General features: G+C 42.9%; 1 protein-coding gene across 1 annotated transcript in view; it reads right to left on the reverse strand.

Moving 5' to 3' along the window:
* The window catches only part of LOC112073753 (KH domain-containing, RNA-binding, signal transduction-associated protein 1), an 18,867-nt gene extending 6,303 nt beyond the window's left edge, over nucleotides 1-12,564 (reverse strand). Inside the window, exons 1-3 of the mRNA XM_024140986.2 lie at nucleotides 12,417-12,564; nucleotides 4,597-4,748; nucleotides 4,252-4,480 (exon numbers count right to left, since the gene is read on the reverse strand). Coding sequence (XP_023996754.2) covers nucleotides 4,252-4,480; nucleotides 4,597-4,748; nucleotides 12,417-12,515 — 480 coding nt within the window. The 5' untranslated portion in view covers nucleotides 12,516-12,564. The remainder of the gene's footprint in view (nucleotides 1-4,251; nucleotides 4,481-4,596; nucleotides 4,749-12,416) is intronic.
* Nucleotides 12,565-19,444: the final 6,880 nt, after the last annotated feature.

The raw sequence follows: 19,444 nt of genomic DNA on the forward strand, positions 1-19,444 counted from the left end.
TGAGCAACAGCCATTACCAAACCCAAAAGGTACGAGCTGTAATTAACCGAACCTTAAACCACAGACCCGGTTACTAGAGCTACGGTTTACTTGCAATGTATGAGAAATTTACAATGAACGCAGCCATTAGCCAAAGACCCAAAGGGTACAAAGCATTGTAATTAATACACGCACCTTAACCCAAAAGAGGCTACCTGAAGTCTGTATAATCGTAATTTCGACATCGAACCTACCCTTTGTTACCTTCTACAGCCAGCCTATTTAAACGACAAAAATCCCAACCACAGAATGTGGAAAGTACTCGAAGCCTTGGTCTTTAATACATGCAATAGTATGCGTAGCTACCCTTGTAGCAGCCCCGCATTACCAAGAGACCCAATAACCCAAGAAAATCAGACCACCTTTGACTTTCCCAAAATTTGGTACTGAATGTTAGCCCAGTCCTATCTTACCAAACCTTTTTTTAACCCAGAGATACAAATGATGCTGTTATTACCAAGATCCTCCTCAAAGCCCCCGACAATCTAAGCGGTAACATGAGCTAGGTCTCCATTACCAAACCCTAACCCAGAGGTCACTGATTCAGCACTTACCAAAAATTACCAAACCCTACCCAGAGGTATGAGCTTTAATTACCAAACCCTAACCAGAGGTACTGAGCTGTTATACCAAACCCTAACCCAGAGGTACTGAGCTGTTATTACCAAACCTAACCCAGAGGTACTGAGCTGAGGATTACCAAACCCTAACCCAGAGGTAGCTGAGCTGTTATTACCAAACCCTAACCCAGAGGTACTGAGCTGTTTACAAAAAACCTAACCCAGAGGTACTGAGCTGATATTACCAAACCCTAACCCAGAGGTACTGAGCTGTACATTACCAAACCTAACCCAGAGGTACTGAGCTGTCATTACCAAACCTAACCCAGAGGTATGAACTGTTATTACCAAACCTAACCCAGAGGTACGAGCTGTATTACCAAACCCTAACCCAGAGGTACTGAGCTGTATTACCAAACCTAACCCAGAGGTACTGAGCTGTATTACCAAACCTTAACCCAGAGGTACTGAGCTGTCATTACCAAACCCTTAACCCAGAGGTACTGAGCTTTATTACCAAACCTTAACCCACAGTACTAGACGGTAGATTACCAAACCCTAACCCAGAGGTACTGAGCTGGCATTCACAAACCCTAACCCAGAGGTACTGAGCTGTCATTACCAAACCCAAACCCAGAGGTACTGAGCTGCATTACCAAACCCTAACCCAGAGTACTGAGCTGTATTACCAAACCCTAACCCAGAGGTACTGAGCTGTTATTACCAAACCCTAACCCAGAGGGACTGAGCTGTCATTACCAAACCTTAACCCAGAGGTACTGAGGCTGTCATTACCAAACCAGAGGTACAAAAATAAATGTGAATCCAAATATAAAAACAGGGTAGTTCTTTAAAATGCCACTGTACAAATGTCTTATAAAAAGGTAGACCAGGCAGGGCTGTTGCTTCACTCGATATGCTTTCTACAATAACGCATTACAGTCGACTCCCACTACTAGTACTGTCTGATCTCCCCTGGTGAAATAGAGTCATCTAACCTGGAATAAATTAGGGTTTAATAAACGAACCAGATTACATCTTAACTATTCATTATAGGGTTCAAAGCTTTCACAATGAAGGTGTTTCTCTGATCAAGTATGGTCATTGTTACAATGTATCTTTTATAATAAAACTGTTTTGGCACCACTCAAAAACAGTGATTGTGTGAGAGCTTAAAAACGACCTCCGTGACCTACCTATAACCCACTATAAAAACGTAAATGAATATACAGAGATAAACTTATTCCCACGAAACTTACATAAAATATCGGTCATTATTCCTCCCAACTACATTCCTTCACGTATTGGAATGATAAAGTGCAACCCTGAATCATTTTATTTTAAAAAATGAAATTGAGTACCTTTTTAAAGTCCCGTGCTACAATCCTTATATTGTCCTGTGGCGGGGGGCGTGTTGGGGTTCCAAGCTGACATTTGGAATTGTTTTTAAGTAATGGGGCAGCAATTACATTGCTAGTGGTGAAGATGAGTGGCACCCCCATGAGTTCATCACGTCGATGTGGATTTATTGTCCCCCCATGTAGAAGTCATTGGTTGTGTCTAGGGCTACGGGGGGCGGTTGACTCATCACATGCCAACATTCAAGAGTGGGGCAATGACCGCAAAAAGAGACCAACTTTGGATTGGATTTGCTCTCCTCTTTCCTACACAGTGTGCCCCCTCATCTACTCCCAACTCTTGGCAGGCACCTCTCCGCGAAGGGCCGTCAAACCTCCCCTAGGTTGTGGCACCTCCACGTGGGAGCATACCATACTACCCCTTGAAGAGATGAGAGGTAGAGGAGAAACAGGAATTCGAAAAAAGAAAGCCCGAGAAGTCACTTAGACATCGAAGTAGGTATGGACTCAGCACAAATAAAGTAAAATTGTCATTCAAGCCACCCTTGAAAAACATGTCATCCTGTAGTTCGTGATCTGGTTACCTGGTTATGGCCCTTGTTGTAAACTAACACGACGCCCTTCGTCATCGGCCCCTGGCGGCCGGAATGGTCAGGATTCTGCATATTGACGCCGTTCTACCTATCGTCGTTGCCCGGCCACGTATCTCCTGCCCCTCAAGTTATAAACCACATCTCCAATGACTGTCTCGCTGACAGATTGTCAACGTCCATCATGTCCTGCACAGTAGGAGAGAAAAGAAGGTAGAGAGACGAGAGAGAAAGGAAGAAACAGACCAGGAGTGAGGGTTGGAGTTTGGTAGTTACCAAGCACTTGACGGAGTTGGAGTATGTAGAAGGAGAGAGAAGATGAGGAAGATGGACAGACAGGAGGAGGTTGGTAGTAAAGACGGACGGAGGATAGGAAGGAGGGAAGAGAGAGTATGAGAAGTAAATAAACAAAACCATTCCTCTAATGACTAAAAAGACAAAGGCAGCAGGCAATAAAGAGCATGTCTCATGTAAGCCTTTTAAACAGTGTGTATGTGTGTGTTTGTGTGTGTGTGTGTGTGTGTCACGCAAAGTGTGTATGTGTGCGTATACGCAGCACCCTAGTCCCTACATAGTCAAGGTAAAAGAACTAGTGAATGTACTCTAGTGGTAAATCTTCCATATTTTCCTCTTTATTGGAGAAACAGATAAATAATGATACATCCTCCTGCAGGAGCGAACCTTCACACACCAAGCATCGGACGTAGTCTTTCCCCAGAGAGAGTCATTTTGGGGTAGAACCACGATATCCGAGGTCACGTCTCAAAATGCCACCATCCTTATACTGTTCCACTACTATGCACATGGGCCCCGGGTCAAAAGTACTGCGTGCATCATGTAAGGAATAGAGAGCACTTTAGGCGGCATGTTCTCACTCCATCTCTAGAGTGACAACACACAGAAAAACCATTTGTCTGATTATGTACTAATCCATGGCCAAGAGCAACACGGCATTGCCTTTGCTTAACAATTTAGACAGTTAATACTTTGCTATACATTAGATCGTTTCTACCTAAAGCTAACTAATTATTAAGACTAACAGAGAGGGGGGGGGGGGGGCAGGGAGAGAGACAGACTGCCTTCCCCAGCTTAGAAAAAAAAAATCGATCCACTTCAAAAGAGACAAATGAAGCTCGCTAACTAGAATCATTTTCAGAGGGGAATTAATGGTGTTATACTGAGCACTCCAATCTAAACAAGTCTGTCTGGGAAATCACAGTGTTACATTCAATCACTGCTTTACAAATATAAAAACAGGGGTAGTTCTTTAAAATGCCACTGTACAAATGTCTTATAAAAAGGTAGACCAGGCAGGGCTGTTGCTTCACTCGATATGCTCTCTACAATAACGCATTACTCGTCGACTCCCACTACTAGTACTGTCTGATCTCCCCTGGTGAAATAGAGTTCAACTAACCTGGATAAATTAGGGTTAAATAAACGAACCAGATTACATTCTTAACTATTCATTATAGGGTTCAAAGCTTTACACAATGAAGGTGTTCTCTGAATCATAGTATGGTCATTGTTACAATGTATCTTAATAACTACAACATGATTGGTGGGGAAAAAAATCGACTAGCTAAAATAAAACGTGTAAGAGATCTTACGACTCTAAAACGTCATTGGATAATACATGTTTCATGTATGGAATGATAAAGGACTGAACAGTTATTTTAAAAAYGAATTGATATTTTAACTTACATATTCCTCATATTGTCCGTGTGCTGGGGCGTGTTGGTGTGGGGGGGGCATCCTGGGTGGTCCCCCAGGGGCAGGGGGTCTGGCTCGGGGCGTTGCTCCCCCTCGGGCGGGGGCAGCTGGAGGTCCCCCTCTTCCTGCCGGTGCCCCCCTCACTACCCCAACTCTGGCTGGCCCTCCGCGGGGCGCACCTCCCCTTGTKGCACCTCCACGTGGGAGCATACCTCTACCCCTGGAGAGATGGAGGAAGAGAGAAAGAAGGAAAGAAGAGGACCAGACATAGATAGACCAGACAATGAATTGTCATCAGCCACCTTGATAAATGTCATCCTGAGTCTGTCTGGTTACCTGGATGSCCCTGTTTGTCCCGGTGGCCCTCCTCGGCCCCTGGGGCCCGGTGGTCCGCCTCTACCTCGTGGGGCCCCTGGCCCGTGCTCCTGGCCCCCGTTCAGATAACCCATCTCCATGAACTGTTCCTGACAGATGTCATCCATCATGTCCTGCACAGAGAGAGAAAGAAGGTAGAGAGAGAGAGAGAGAGAGGAAGAGGACAGACAGGAGGAGGGTTGGTAGTAAAGACGGACGGAGGATAGGGAAGGAGGGAAGAGAGGAAAGGTAATTACTAAGCCGCTCAATACAAACCATTCCTCTAATGACTAAAAGAGCAAGGCAGCAGGCAATAAAGAGCATGTCTCATGAAGCCTTTTAAAACAGTGTGTATGTGTGTGTTTGTGTGTGTGTGTGTGTGTGTGTCACGCAAAGTGTGTATGTGTGCGTATACGCAGCACCCTAGTCCCTACATAGTCAAGGTAAAAGAACTAGTGAATGTACTCTAGTGGTAAATCTTCCATATTTTCCTCTGTTTATTGGAGAAACAGATAAATAATGATACATCCTCCTGCAGGAGCGAACCTTTCACACACCAAGCATCGGACGTAGTCTTTCCCCAGAGAGAGTCATTTTTGGGGGTAGAACCACGATCCGAGGTCACGTCTCAAAAYGCCACCATCCTTATACTGTTCCCACTACTATGCACTATGGGCCCCGGGTCAAAAGTACTGCGTGCATCATGTAAGGAATAGAGAGCACTTTAGGGCGGCATGTTCTCCACTCATCTCTAGAGTGACAACACACAGAAAACCATTTGTCTGATTATGTACTAATCCATGGCCAAGAGCAACACGGCATTGCCTTTGCTTAACAATTTAGACAGTTAATACTTTGCTATACATTAGATCGTTTCTACCTAAGCTAACTAATTATTAAGACTAACAGAGGGACTTAGACAGAGAGGGGGGGGGGGGGGGGCAGGGAGAGAGACAGACTGCCTTCCCAGCTTAGAAAAAAAAAAATCGATCCACTTCAAAAGAGACAAATGAAGCTCGCTAACCTAGAATCTTTCAGAGGGATAATTAATGGCTGTTATACTGAGCACTCCAATCTAAAACAAGTCTGTCTGGGAAATCACAGTGTTACATCAAATCACTGCTTTACATTGCCCCATATGAACCAAACAGTACCGTCTAAACATTTTGAAACACCTACTCATTCAAGGTTTTTTTCCTTTATTTTACTATTTTCTACATTGTGAATAATAATGAAGACATCAAAACTGTGAAATACACCACGGAATCATTTAGTAAGCAAAGTGTTAAATCAGAAATATTAAGAGATTCTTCAAAGTAGCCAACCCTTTGCCTTGATGACAGATTTGCACACACTTGGGATTCTGTCAACCACCTGGAATGCTTTTCCAACAGTCTTGAAGGAGGTCCCACATATGCTGAGCACTTGTTGGCTGATTTTCCTTCATTCTGCGGTCCAACTCATTCCAAACCATCTCAATTGGTTTGAGGTCGGGTGATTGTGGAGGCCAGGTCATCTGATGCAGCACTCATCACTCTCCTTCTTGGTCAAATAGCCCTTACACAGCCTGGAGGTGTGTTGTTGGTCATTGTCTCGTTTGAAAACAAAATCATAGTCCCACTAAGCGCAAACCAGATGGGATGGCTTATCGCTGCAGAATGCTTTGGTAGCCATGCTGATTAAGGTGCCTTGAATTCTAAATAAAATCACTGACAGTGTCACCAGCAATGCAGCCCGACATCATCACACCTCCTCCTCCATGCTCACGGTGGGAACCACACATGCAGAGATCATCTGATCACCTACTCTGCGTCTCACAAAGACACGGCGGTTGGAACCAAAAATCTCAAATTTGGACTCATCAGACCAAAGCCAGATTTCGCATGTCCATTGTTGTGTTTCTTCGCCCAAGCAAATCTCTTCTTCTTATTGTGTGGTTGCTTTGCAGAATTCGACCATGAAGGCAGTCTCCTCTGAACAGTTGATGTTGAGATGTGTCTGTTACTTGAACTCTGTGAAGCATTTATTTGGGCTGTAATTTCTGAGGCTGGTAACTCTAATGAACTTATCCTCTGCAGCAGAGGTAACTCTGGGTCTTCCTTTCCTGTGGCGGTCCTCATGAGAGCCAGTTTCATCATAGTGCTTSATGKTTTTTGCGACTGCACTTGAAGAGACTTTGAAAGTTCTTGAAATTGTCCTGGATTGACTGACCTTATACTGGTTAACTGACGTTAAAAGCTTTACAACAAAGCTTTCTTAGTATCCAACAAGCATTCTCTACCCTTAACCTTTTTCTGAACACCTTCTAAACAAAGGTCATGTGGTTTGGTAAGAAGAATGCCCCTCTCCCYACAGGTGTGAKTACTACCTCTGAGGGTTTAGAGCTTGAGGTAGTCACCTCCTACAAGTGACTGGGAGAATGGCTAGATGGTACACTGTCCTTCTCTCAGCACATATAAAGACTGCAGGCTAAAGTTAAATCTACACTTGGTTTCCTCTATCGTAATCGCTCTTTTTTCACCCCAGCTGCCAAACAAACCCTGATTCAGATGACCATCCTACCCATGCCAGATTATAGAGACGTAAATTATAGATCAGCAGGTAAGGGTGCTCTCAAGGAGCTAGATGTTCTTTACCATTCAGCCATCAGATTTACCACCATTTCCTTCTTATAGGACACATCACTGCACTCTATACTCCCCTGTAAACTGGTAATTTGTGTATACCTGTCGCAAGACCCACTGGTTGATGCTTATTTATAAAACCCTCTCAGGACTCGCTCCCCCCAATCTGAGATATCTACTGCAGCCCTCATCCTCCACATACAACACCYGTTCTGCCAGTCACATTCTGTTAAAGGTCCCCTAAGCACGCACATCCCTGGGTCTCTCCTCTTTTCAGTTCGCTGCCACTTGCGACTGGATCCAGCTGCAAAAAAAACACTCAAACTGGACCGTTTTATGTCCATCTCTTCACTCAGACTCAATCATGGACACTCTTACTGAAAGTTGTGGCTGCTTCGTGTGATGTATTGTTGTCTCTACCTTCTTGCCCTTTGTGCTGCTGTCTATGCCCAATAATGTGTGTACCATGTTTTGTGCTGTCATGTGTTGCTGCCATGCTATGTTGTTGTCTTAGGTCTCTCTTTGAGTAGTGTCTCTCTTGTCGTGATGTGTGTTTTGTCCTATATTTTAATTTTATGTTATATTTTTAATCCCAGCCCCCGTCCCCGCAGGAGGCCTTTTGCCTTTTGGTAGGCCGTCATTGTAAATAATGTTTATTTGTTCTTAACTGACTTGCCTAGTTACTTGCCTAGTTAAATAAAATATAAATAAAAACCTTAATGTCTTAAAGTAATGATGGACTGTTGTTTCTCTTTGCTTATTTGAGCTGTTCTTGCCATAATATGGACTTGGTCTTATACCAAGTAGGGCCATCTTCTGTATACCACCCCTACCTTGTCAMAACACAAATGATTGACTCAAACACATTAAGGAAAGAAATTCCACAAATTAACTTAGCAAGACACACCTGTTAATTGAAATGCATTCCAGGTAACTACCTCGAAGCTGGTTGAGAGAATGCCAAGTGTGTGCAAAGCTGCCATCAAGCCAAAGGGTGGCTAATTTGAAGAATCTCAAATATATTTTGATTTGTTTAACACTCTTTTGGTTACTCCATGATTCCATATGTGTATTTTCATAGTTTTGATGTATTCACTATTATTCTACAATGTAGAAAATAGTAAAAAATTAAGAAAAACCCTGGAATGAGTAGGTGTCAAAACTTTTGACTGGTACTGTATATGATTTTTGCATCTTCTTTACAGGGAAATTAAGATATGCAAGTACTGCATAGCTAGAATATCAATAACCAAACAACTTCTGCAGCATATGGGAATAACACCACAACAGGTTAACAAATTGTCATGACTGTCTTGTGAGGATCAGAATGGGTATGATCAGCTTGGCAATAGATGACAGTAACCAGACCCTGTCTCACCCACAGAGGAGGGGGGGGGGGGGCTGCTGGAGGTGTTGACAGTTCTGTTGTAAATTACAGCAGAAGGGGACTCTTTCTCTCCCTCCAGTACGAACAAAAGGAATGTCTTTGTTAACAGGCTTTTCCTGCCGAAACTCAAATACGTTCAAAAGTGAATACTGCAACAATATTWCTAACAGAAGAATGTGGGGAACGGTCAGAGGTCAGCTATAGAAAACTAATGTCATGTTGGTTTTTATTGTGTGATATCAATTAAAATGGTATAAACAAAATACTGTAACTTGGAAAGAATATCCCTTTTATCTGTCAAGTTTCCATCCAATACTATGTGCATATAATATGCCAAATGATGAAAGTATTCGTGTTAAGATAGGAATGTAAATTGAAGGAGTCATAAGAGATAATTTGCTATCATATACCTTTGCATGGTAAGTAGCCACGCCCCGAGTGAGGTCAGAGAGTGTGCCAGCCTGATGGAACTGTCCTTTTTGACCAGAGCATAGGGACGAGCTAAGAATTAACATACTAGACCAGAACATTGGCAGGTTGCAGCTGTGCGTGTAAAGTGGTCTGAATCCTGAACACTGAATATCAACATGAGGTGTAGGAGAGAAGCTCATCTCCTAGACAATCACAGATATGGCTGATTAGCTGTCCCAAGTCAGATATCAAGAAAAGCGAATTTAAGTGGTACCATACTACTACTATTCAAACCATCCCATCCTACACTATTCTCAAATCACCGTATTCTCCGACTCGCATCACCGAGGGGAACCATCGACACAGCTGGCTAACCATTACCCTAGGCGCATCGTCCAGAGTGAACAGCAGAAAGAAGACTGGGAAAAAGAGGGGACCCTTTTTGGACAAACAAGCATGCCACTGAAAGGCCAAACCAACACTCTTTCGAAGGAGGGCTGGTTCCGACAGAGATAAACGGCGTAAATACATTTCTTACTTTTACTACGTTGACTGTTTTATGTATATGATAGGTAAGGACCTTTCGAGTTTCATTCGGGAGATGGTCACGCTTTAAACAACCGCTCTCGTGGTGCCCCAAATTCCTAATGAGTTAATTATTACATGATTAATCTTTTATTTTAAATCGGGTAACAACTATACATTGTTATTTTTTCGAATTAACTGTCATCAGATKAATGAAAGTAAAGTCACGACAAAATACCGCAAAGCTACAGATACAGGATATTCATTTTGACCAGTTTCTCACAGCAGGAAAATATTCCTACGGCCAGAGGAAATGTGAATYATTGTGTGGATTATCATTCATGGACCTTTTTGTAGGGGTTGATMMATTTTTAGTTAGGGCAAATTAAGTCAGAAATGGAAATTACAMATTTTAGAAGMCTCAAATACACTASAATTTTGCATTTCCTTCTGTACMGGACATTTCCTGCMACTACAGGGTGATCAAATTAAGATCCTACATCTGTAGGATAGCAATATTCAAAAGAGTTCATCAGCTTCCAGAATTCCAACCATAATTCTCCAGCTTGGAATCCTTCCAAAGTATAAGTGGCAACATGGCAGTCCCCAAWGCTACAGGAATGGGCCACCAGAGTTGAGCTGGGGGCCATTTTCTCAGAATGCTGTTACTCAAGGTCTCCACAGAAACAGATCTAGGATAACAGCAACCTCCATATGCAAAACGTTTCTAAGAATTTTTCTAAATAATTAGAGGTACCATTTTTGTTGTAGTATCGGTGCTATGATCTTGGCCTATGCCGAACAAACGCCTTCACAACCTGTATGAGTAACCTGCTAATTTCAATGAAACCTGGGAGTAAGCAACACAGCTTCGCGAGAGGTTCGCACTGAACAGTAAAATTATGCTCTAWTCTATTTTCAAGAATTTCGCTCATGCTGGCATAGCTACGGATCCAGAGAAGCAGTTAAAAGCCTACTATTTTCCAGATGCCCCGGTGTAACTCGGCAGTTAGAGGAGTGTCTCTGGGTAGCACTGCCCTCCTCTTCTAACACAGGAGGCTTACGGATATTTAGAGCCATATGGGGGCACCCTGCAGGCACGGTGAAAGTGACCCAATTCTTTTTAAGCCTATTGTTTATCGGCTCAGGCTCGCTGCCCNAAGCCTATTGTTTATCGGCTCAGGCTCGCTGCCCCGTCAAGGCTGGTTATTCCAGGTAAGCAGACACATCGTTGGTCAGTCCATCGAATGACGTGGTGCTTGCTTTGTGTATCGTGTCAAACTGTTCAAAACAGACCAATCAATAGCATTTGATAACTGTTTAGGTATCAGAACCATTTCATACAAATAATGAAAAATATATATATATATTTGTGTCTTGAAAAGTAACCTGCACTTGCCTAATAAAAATACTACAGTTTTTGCAACTTATCACGACCTTGACAAGGTACACTGTTTCTTAAATGGTTCTTCCTCAGCTCTTAAGAGAACTCTTGCCCGATAAAAAKAACCTTTGAGTGAAGCGTGGGGTTCTTGACGTGGCGTCAATGGTTCTTCAGAATTCTAAAAGGTTCTTGAAAATGTATGGAAGCCTGCAGATGTGTCCCTTTCATAGGACACAGCAAATTGGGCAGTCTTAGCTAGTGTTGTTTTTTTCCAGTGTAACGTTTCTAGTGTCGATTCAAGAGTTAAATTAACACTCAGGTGGTGTGGAAAGAACCCCAGTGTTGGTGTTAGTAACCAGAGTTTAACCACGCATCATATTTCCCAGCATGCTTCATTGCAGGTTGATTTTTAAAAGTGTTTGTTTCAATATCTGTTTCTGCAGGTACATTGATTGATTGATTAATTAATGTTATGCTTCTCAAATATWTWTTTTTTTCATCTTTAAGTAAGTTAAGAACAAATTCTTATTTTACAATGACAGCCTACCCCGGCTTAACCCTAACCCGGACAACGCTGGGCCAATTGTGTGCCGCCCTATGGGACTCCCAATCACCGCTTGGAATCGAACCAGGATCTGTAGTGACGCATCTAGCACTAAGATGCAGTGTCKTAGACCGCTGCGCCACTTGGGAGCCCCTAAACATAAATAAAAGCATTTTTCTAGAATATTCCAATCTGTTACTTGGACTTATAGCACCCGTTACTGAAATGCTCCAGTTTATATGGTGTATGTAGTGTGATATTTAAAATCATACCCTGGCAGTCATTCTGAATGCATGTTGCAGGTGAATAACAAATCCAAATGTTGGATATCCCCACTCTGGGTGGATGTCAATAGGAATTACACATCACTTCGCAAGCCAGTATAATGGGATTTGCAGTTTGGTGCAGCCTGTAAACTAGGCCCTTAAAAAGGGAGTAAACTAGGAGTTTCGGGCCACTGTATTAGGGTAAAACTAGGCCCTTAAAAGAAGGCCTTATGAACTATGTATTGTACTTTTAATGACAACATATTCACTTAGGAGCTCACTTGGTGAAGGCCACAAGACTAAAAATGAATGCAACAATCATGTCTCTGTCACTAGCAAACACCGTCATGGTGGTAATGATAACTTGAAGATTCACTTGAAAAAGGCACCCTGGGAAATATGCAAATAAGGCTTAAAACCATACAGCAACTCTGGTCCTAGAGGGCCGAAACATTACTGGTTTTGTTTGGTTCTTCATAGAAYCTTCCCATTTTGTGGTTCTTCAGAGACACTAAAATGGTTCCCGTATAGCACCGCTCTCAAGAAMCTTATTTGGKTTCAACTTGCACCTTTAATTATTTATTTTAGGGGCAGACAAGGAAAATAAAAGCACTGGAACTTACAGAACCACCACACTTAATAAAAGTCTAATTCCACTCACAGGAAACAGGAACTTCTTGACTTCCTCCATGGCGTGTGCCATGCGTAGATAAGCCTCGGGCACGGGGGCAAACACCTCGATGAAGACATGCAGCTCCATAGACAGGTGTGCGTACTTGGGCTCACCACCTTTCCTCAGACCCTCCTCCTGAAACACAACAACACAGGACAGTTAGAGAGCTTATTGAGGAAGACAAGCCACCCCGGTCTGGGTCTGTGTATACATGCCAGGGTGTGTGTAACATGCCAGGTGTGTATACAATGCAGGTGTGTATAACATGCAGGTGTGTATAACATGCAGGTTTTGGGTTGTATACCCCAAAACATGCCAAAAAAGGTGTATATACATGCCAGGTTTTGTGTATAACATGCCAGGTGTTATAACATGCCAGTGTGTATAACTGCCAGGTGTGTATAAATGCCAGGTGTATTATAATCAGGTGTGTAACTGCCAGGTGTGTATAACATGCCAGGTGTGTATAACATGCCAGGTGTGTTATAACATGCCAGGTGTGTAACATGCCAGGTGTGTGTGTGTGTGTGTGTGTGTGTGTGTGTGTGTGTGTGTGTGTTGTGTTGTGTGTGTGTGTGTGTGTGGTGTGTGTGTGTTGTGTGTGTAACATGCCAGGTGTTTGTATGTGTGTGTGTGTAACATGCCAGGGGTTGTGTGTGCTGTGTGTGTGTGTGTGTGTGTGTGTGTTTAACAATGCCAGGTGTGTGTGTGTGTGTGTGTGTGTGTGTGTGTGTGTGTGTGTGTGTGTGTGTGTGTATCCATATGCAGTGTGGTTGGGTGTGTGTGGTGTATGCGTGTGTGAACATGCCAGGTGTGTTGTGTGTGTGTGTAACATGCCAGGTGTGTGTGTGGTAACATGCAGGTGTGTGTGTGAATGCCAGTGTGTGTGTAACATGCAGGTGTGTGTGTGACAATGCCAGGTGTGTGTGTAACATGCCAGTGTGTGTCGTGCTGTTGAACATGCCAGGTGTGTGTGGTAACATGCCAGGTGTGTGGATAACATGCCAGGTGTGTGATAACATCGCAGGTGTGTGTGTAACATGCCAGGTGTGTTGTGTACATGTTCGTTAACATGCCAGGTGTGTGTGTAACATGCCAGGTGTGTGTGTGTAAACATGCCAGGCGTTGGTGTGTTAACATGGCCAGGTGTGTGTGCTGTACTGCCAGGTCCTCACCTTTCGCCTTGTCCCTCATGGACTTTGCCCAGTACATGAGATCTTGGCCCCAGTCCTCTTCCTGAAGCCGTTTGATTGTGTTGCCCTGCAGGGCCAAGAATCTTCCCCACAAAGTTTGAACTGAAACAGGACAAACAAGACAGGTTCAGACCACAGAATATCTAACATGGTTTCTTGTGTACCAGCGTGCAGGGAAGCATATGGCTGTGTGTTCTGTACTTGTTGCATAAAACCATAGAGTTTCAGTGCGGGTCATTAGTGGTGCATGGTCAGCTGTTTGCGTCACCTGCAACCACCCGCAATTGCTAATAACCCACACATAACTGGCCCGACTATACATGTGATGAAGTAGAAACTCAGAGGCCACACCCTAACCGCTAATATAGAACAAGCTCGGTTGGCTACAGTCAGAGGACGGCGGAATTACTTTTTTGACGACAGGGGGGTGCACATGACAGGGTTGTTTTTGACAGGGGGTGTGCACATTTTTGTTTTGACAGGGGGGTGCACAATTTTTTTGACAGGGGAGGTGCAGGCACATTTTTTGACAGGGGGTGCACAATTTTTTTTGACAGGGGGGTGAGCACAATATTTTTGACAGGGGGGGTGCAACAATTTTTTGGGGGGCTAAATAGATGTTTCTGCTATAATTCCAGACATTTCGGTAGGCTATTTGTTAGTCGACTTTGTCTATAATTAGATAGATGCAGCTTCTCTTCTGTTCATTACATGTTGCCACTACAGAAGACTAAATCAACTCTTCCTCATACAAATGATGTCATAAAGGGATAGAATGTGAATGCTTCAAGCTAGTTGACGTCGATACGTTTCTCTGTCATTCTCTTCTCTTTTGCAGAGCAAAGATATTTTTTAATTGACCGGGAGAAGTGAATATGCAATAACTCAAAAGCCGTAGCTAACCGTCTGGATCAAAAATAACATAAAAAATGTAAAAAATTTAACGATTTTCTGTGCTATTTCCAAATGACATCAGTTTGACCGTTGTAAGAAACAGATTTTCTGTGCTAGGTTTCAAGTGACATCAGTTTGACCGGTTGTAAGGAAACCAGATTTTCTGTGCTAGGTTTCCAAAATGACATCAGTTTGACCGCGTTTGTAAGGAAACAGATTTCTGTGCTAGGTTTCCAAATGACATCAGTTTGACCGGTTGTAAGGAAAACGATTTTCTGTGCTAGGTTTCCAAATGACATCAGTTTGACCGGTTGTAAGGAACAGATTTTCTGTGCTAGGTTCCAAATGACATAAGTTGACCGGTTGTAAGGAAAACAGAATTTTCTGTGCTAGGTTCCAAATGACATCAGTTTGACCGGTTGTAAGGAAACAGATTTTCTGTGCTAGGTTTCCAAATGACATCAGTTTGACCGGTTGTAAGGAAACAGATTTTCTGTGCTAGGTTTCCAAATGACATCAGTTTTGACCGGTTGTAAGGAAACAGATTTTCTGTGCTAGGTTTCCAAATGACATCAGTTTGACCGGTTGTAAGGAACAGATTTTTCTGTGCTAGGTTTCCAAATGACATCAGTTTGACCGGTTTGTAAGGAAACAGATTTTTCTGTGCTAGGTTTCCAAATGACATTCAGTTTGACCGGTTGTAAGGAAACAGATTTTCTGTGCTAGGTTTCCAAATGACATCAGTTTGACCGTTGTAAGGAAACAGATTTTCTGTGCTAGTTCCAAATGACATCAGTTTGACCGGTTGTAAGGAAACAGATTTTCTGTGCTAGGTTTCCAAATGACATCAGTTTGACCGGTTGTAAGGAAACAGATTTTCTGTGAAAACGCCCGCCAACCATGTTCCTCGGTAACGGCGTTCCTCTCCTCTTCATACGAAGAGGGGAAAGTGATGCGAAACAAGCCTGCAGCAGGTTGTGAATACAATAATATTTATTAAATAAACAAAATAGACAAAGACGAAAACGAACTATACTGGATATTACTAACAAAATAACAAAACGATGTAGACAGACCTGAACAAACGAACTTCATATACACGAAGCACGCTGACCGCAGGACAGACTACATAAACGCACGAAAACAAACCGAACAATCCGTATGGTGTAACATCGACACCAGAAAGGAGAACAGGAGACAACACCACAAACAAACATTGTGAACAGCCTACCTAAATATGACTCTCAATCAGAGGGAAAGTCAAACACCTGCCTCTAATTGAGAGCCATACCAGGGCAACCCAAAACCAAATAGAAACAGAAACATAGAAATGCCCACCCAAACTCACGTCCTGACCAACTAACACATAAAACTAACAGAAAACAGGTCCAGGAACGTGACAGTTTTCTGATAAGATATCAGTTCTCCTTGGATGCATATTTTATGTGGTTAAAATACTATCAGCTTGGATGATGCTAATAAAGACAGCACCTCTACAGACGCTAAATAATTGCATTTGCATTCTCCCAAGATGGCAAAAATACAAATTAAAACATATTTCTCCACTTCTGTCCAAAAAAACGTAGCCTACATTTGGTGTGTGTGTCATTGTACTGCAATAAACACTTAATTCTGCAGGAGTTAATAGTAAGGCTATGTGAGAGGTTATAGACCTACRGTCAAGTGTCCTGATTTCAGAGTCAGTTTAACCCATCTGAACAGTAGGCCTCAGTTCCCTTTGACGTGTCATAGGACTATTTGAAGCACTGCCATCATCCTCTCTCGCCACCGCCCCAACGTCACTCTATTTTTAACTCTCCATTTCCCAGCTTTTCTCTTATTGAATTAAACTCCGACAATGTCCCTTTTTTTTTGCCTCTGTGGATCGACGGTAACTTTTTTCTGCCTGTTCCCAAAACCATTTTGGCGATTGGCGTGTAGACTATTTGGCACGCGTACAGTTAGGTCCTACGGGTTAGGCTTACGCACTATGCCAGATAGCCTAAAATAATGGGAGGGGAAAAACCTTGATGTAGCCTATAGATATAAAATTGCACAATAATTATACATTTTTAGATTTTTTTTAAGGTATCGTTTTTTTCTTTATTCAACCCGCCCCGTCATTCATCCACGTAACATTTCATGACTCTAAACCCGCCTGCGGATATAACCACAGGGACAGCGGGTTATAAGTCAACCCGCACATCACTATGGGTCATATCGCCTTTCCCAATACAAATGTGTCAGACCTTCAATAGAGTAAGGAATTGGGCAACAAGGCATTTGAAACAAGGCATGAAGAAACTATAATGGAACAATTGTGCAAAGCCCCGTGGTTACCCGCCCCGTGGTCACCCGCCCCGTGGTCACCCGCCCCGTGGTCACACTCCCCGTGGTCACCCGCCCCGTGGTCACACACCCCGTGGTCACACTCCCCGTGGTCACCCGCCCCGTGGTCACACACCCCGTGGTCACACACACACCGTGCAAAGTTCTACCTACCATGTAATCACCATATAAATACAGAGTTTTAGTGAAGCTTAAAATAATGAGGGACCAGGAAATGGATTAACTGGGACTCTGGGTGACCGGAATCTCTGGCCAATTAGTGAACATTATTCAAATAAAACCAGAACTACTCAAGACATCAAAGCTCTGATTTGAGGAACCCTGTCTAGAGAAAGTTGACAGTCTCTCTGGTCTAAGTGGAGTCACCTATTCTACTGTATCTTAGTCTATTCTACTGTATCTTAGTCTATTCTACTGTATCTTAGTCTATTCTACTGTATCTTAGTCTATTCTACTGTATCGACTTAAGGCTTTTCTAATGGCTGTACTGTACTATAGACTAAGGCTCTTCTATGGCTGTACTGTACTATAGACTTAAGGCTTTTCTATGGCTGTACTGTACTATAGACCTAAGGCTCTTTCTAGTGGCTGTACTGTACTATAGACCTAAGGCTCTTCTATGGCTGTACTATAGACTTTAAGGCTCTTCTATGGCTGTACTGTAAGACTTGAGCTCTAGCTACGATCATAGACCTAAGCTCTTCTATGGTGTACTATAGACCTAAGGTCTTCTATGGCTGTACTATAGACCTAAGGCTCTTAATGGTGTACTATAGACCTAGGTCTTCTATGGCTGTACTATAGACTAAGGCTCTTCTATGGCTGTACTGTACTATGACTTAAGGCTCTTCTATGGCTGTACTGTACTATAGACCTAAGGCTCTTCTATGGCTGTACTGTACTATAGACTAAGGCTCTTCTATGGCTGTACTGTACTTAGACCTAAGGCCTTCTATGGCTGTCTTGTACTATAGACTTAGGCTCTTCTATGGCTGTACTGTACTATAGACCTAAGGCTCTTCTATGGCTTGTACTATAGACCTAAGGCTCCTTCTATGGCTGTACTATAGACCTAAGGCTCTTCTATGGCTGTACTGTACTATAGACATAAGGCTCTTCTATGGCTGTACTGTACTATAGACCTAAGGCTCTTCTATGCTGTACTGTACTATAGACTTAAGGCTCTTCTATGGCTGTACTGTACTATAGACCTAAGGCTCTTCTATGGCTGTACTGTACTATAGACTAAGGCTCTTCTATGGCTGTACTGTACTATAGACTTAAGGCTCTTCTATGGCTGTACTGTACTATAGACCTAAGGTCTTCTAGGGCTGTACTATGACTACGGCTTTCTATGGTGTACATAGACCTAAGGCTCTTCTATGGCTGTACTGTACTAAGACTTAAGGCTCTTCTATGGCTGTACTGTACTAAGACTTAAGGCTCTTCTATGGCTGTACTGTATTAGACCTAAGGCTCTTCTATGGCTGTACTTACTACAGACCTAAGGCTCTTCTATGGCTGTACTGTACTAAGACCTAAGCTCTTCTATGGCTGTACTGTACTAGACTAAGGCTCTTCTATGGCTGTACTGTACTATAGACCTAAGGCTCTTCTATGGCTGTACTTAATAAGACTTAAGGCTCTTCTTGGCTGTACTGTACTATAGACCTAAGGCTCTTCTTGGCTGTACTGTACTAGACCTAAGGCTCTTCTATGGCTGTACTATAGACCTAAGGCTCTTTCTATGGCTGTAGTAACTATAGACCTAAGGCTCTTCTATGGCTGTACTGTACTATAGACTTAAGGCTCTTCATGGTTGTACTGTACTATAGACCTAAGGCTCTTCTATGGCTGTACTGTACTATAGACTAAGGCTCTTCTATGGCTGTACTGTACAAGACTAAGGCTCTTCTATGGCTGTACTGTAACTATAGACCTAAGGCTTCTTCTATGGCTGTACTGTACTATAGACCTAAGGCTCTTCTATGGCTGTACTGTACTATAGACCTAAGGCTCTTCTATGGCTGTACTATAGACCTAAGCTCTTCTATGGCTGTACTGTACTATAGACCTAAGGCTCTTCTATGGCTGTACTGTATATAGACCTAAGGCTCTTCTATGGCTGTACTGTACTATAGACCTAAGGCTCTTCTATGGCTGTACTGTACTATATGACTTAAAGACTCTTCTATGGCTGTACTGTACTATAGACTTAAGGCTCTTCTATGGCTGTACTATAGACCTAAGGCTCTTCTATGGCTGTACTATAGACCTAAGGCTCTTCTATGGCTGTACTGTACTATAGACTAAGGCTCTTCTATGGTGTACTGTACTATAGACTTAAGGCTCTTCTATGGCTGTACTGTACTAATAGACCTAAGGCTCTTCTATGGCTGTACTGTACTAAGACTAAGGCTCTTCTATGGCTGTACTATAGGACCTAGGCTTTCTATGGCTGTATCTATAGACCTAAGGCTCTTCTATGGCTGTGCTGTACATAGACCTAAGGCTCTTCTATGGCTGTTACTGTACTACAGACCTAAGGCTCTTTCATGGCTGTACTGTACTATAGACCCT

Source organism: Salvelinus sp. IW2-2015, unplaced genomic scaffold (genome assembly GCF_002910315.2).
Source record: "Salvelinus sp. IW2-2015 unplaced genomic scaffold, ASM291031v2 Un_scaffold2352, whole genome shotgun sequence".
NCBI lineage: Eukaryota > Metazoa > Chordata > Actinopteri > Salmoniformes > Salmonidae > Salvelinus > Salvelinus sp. IW2-2015.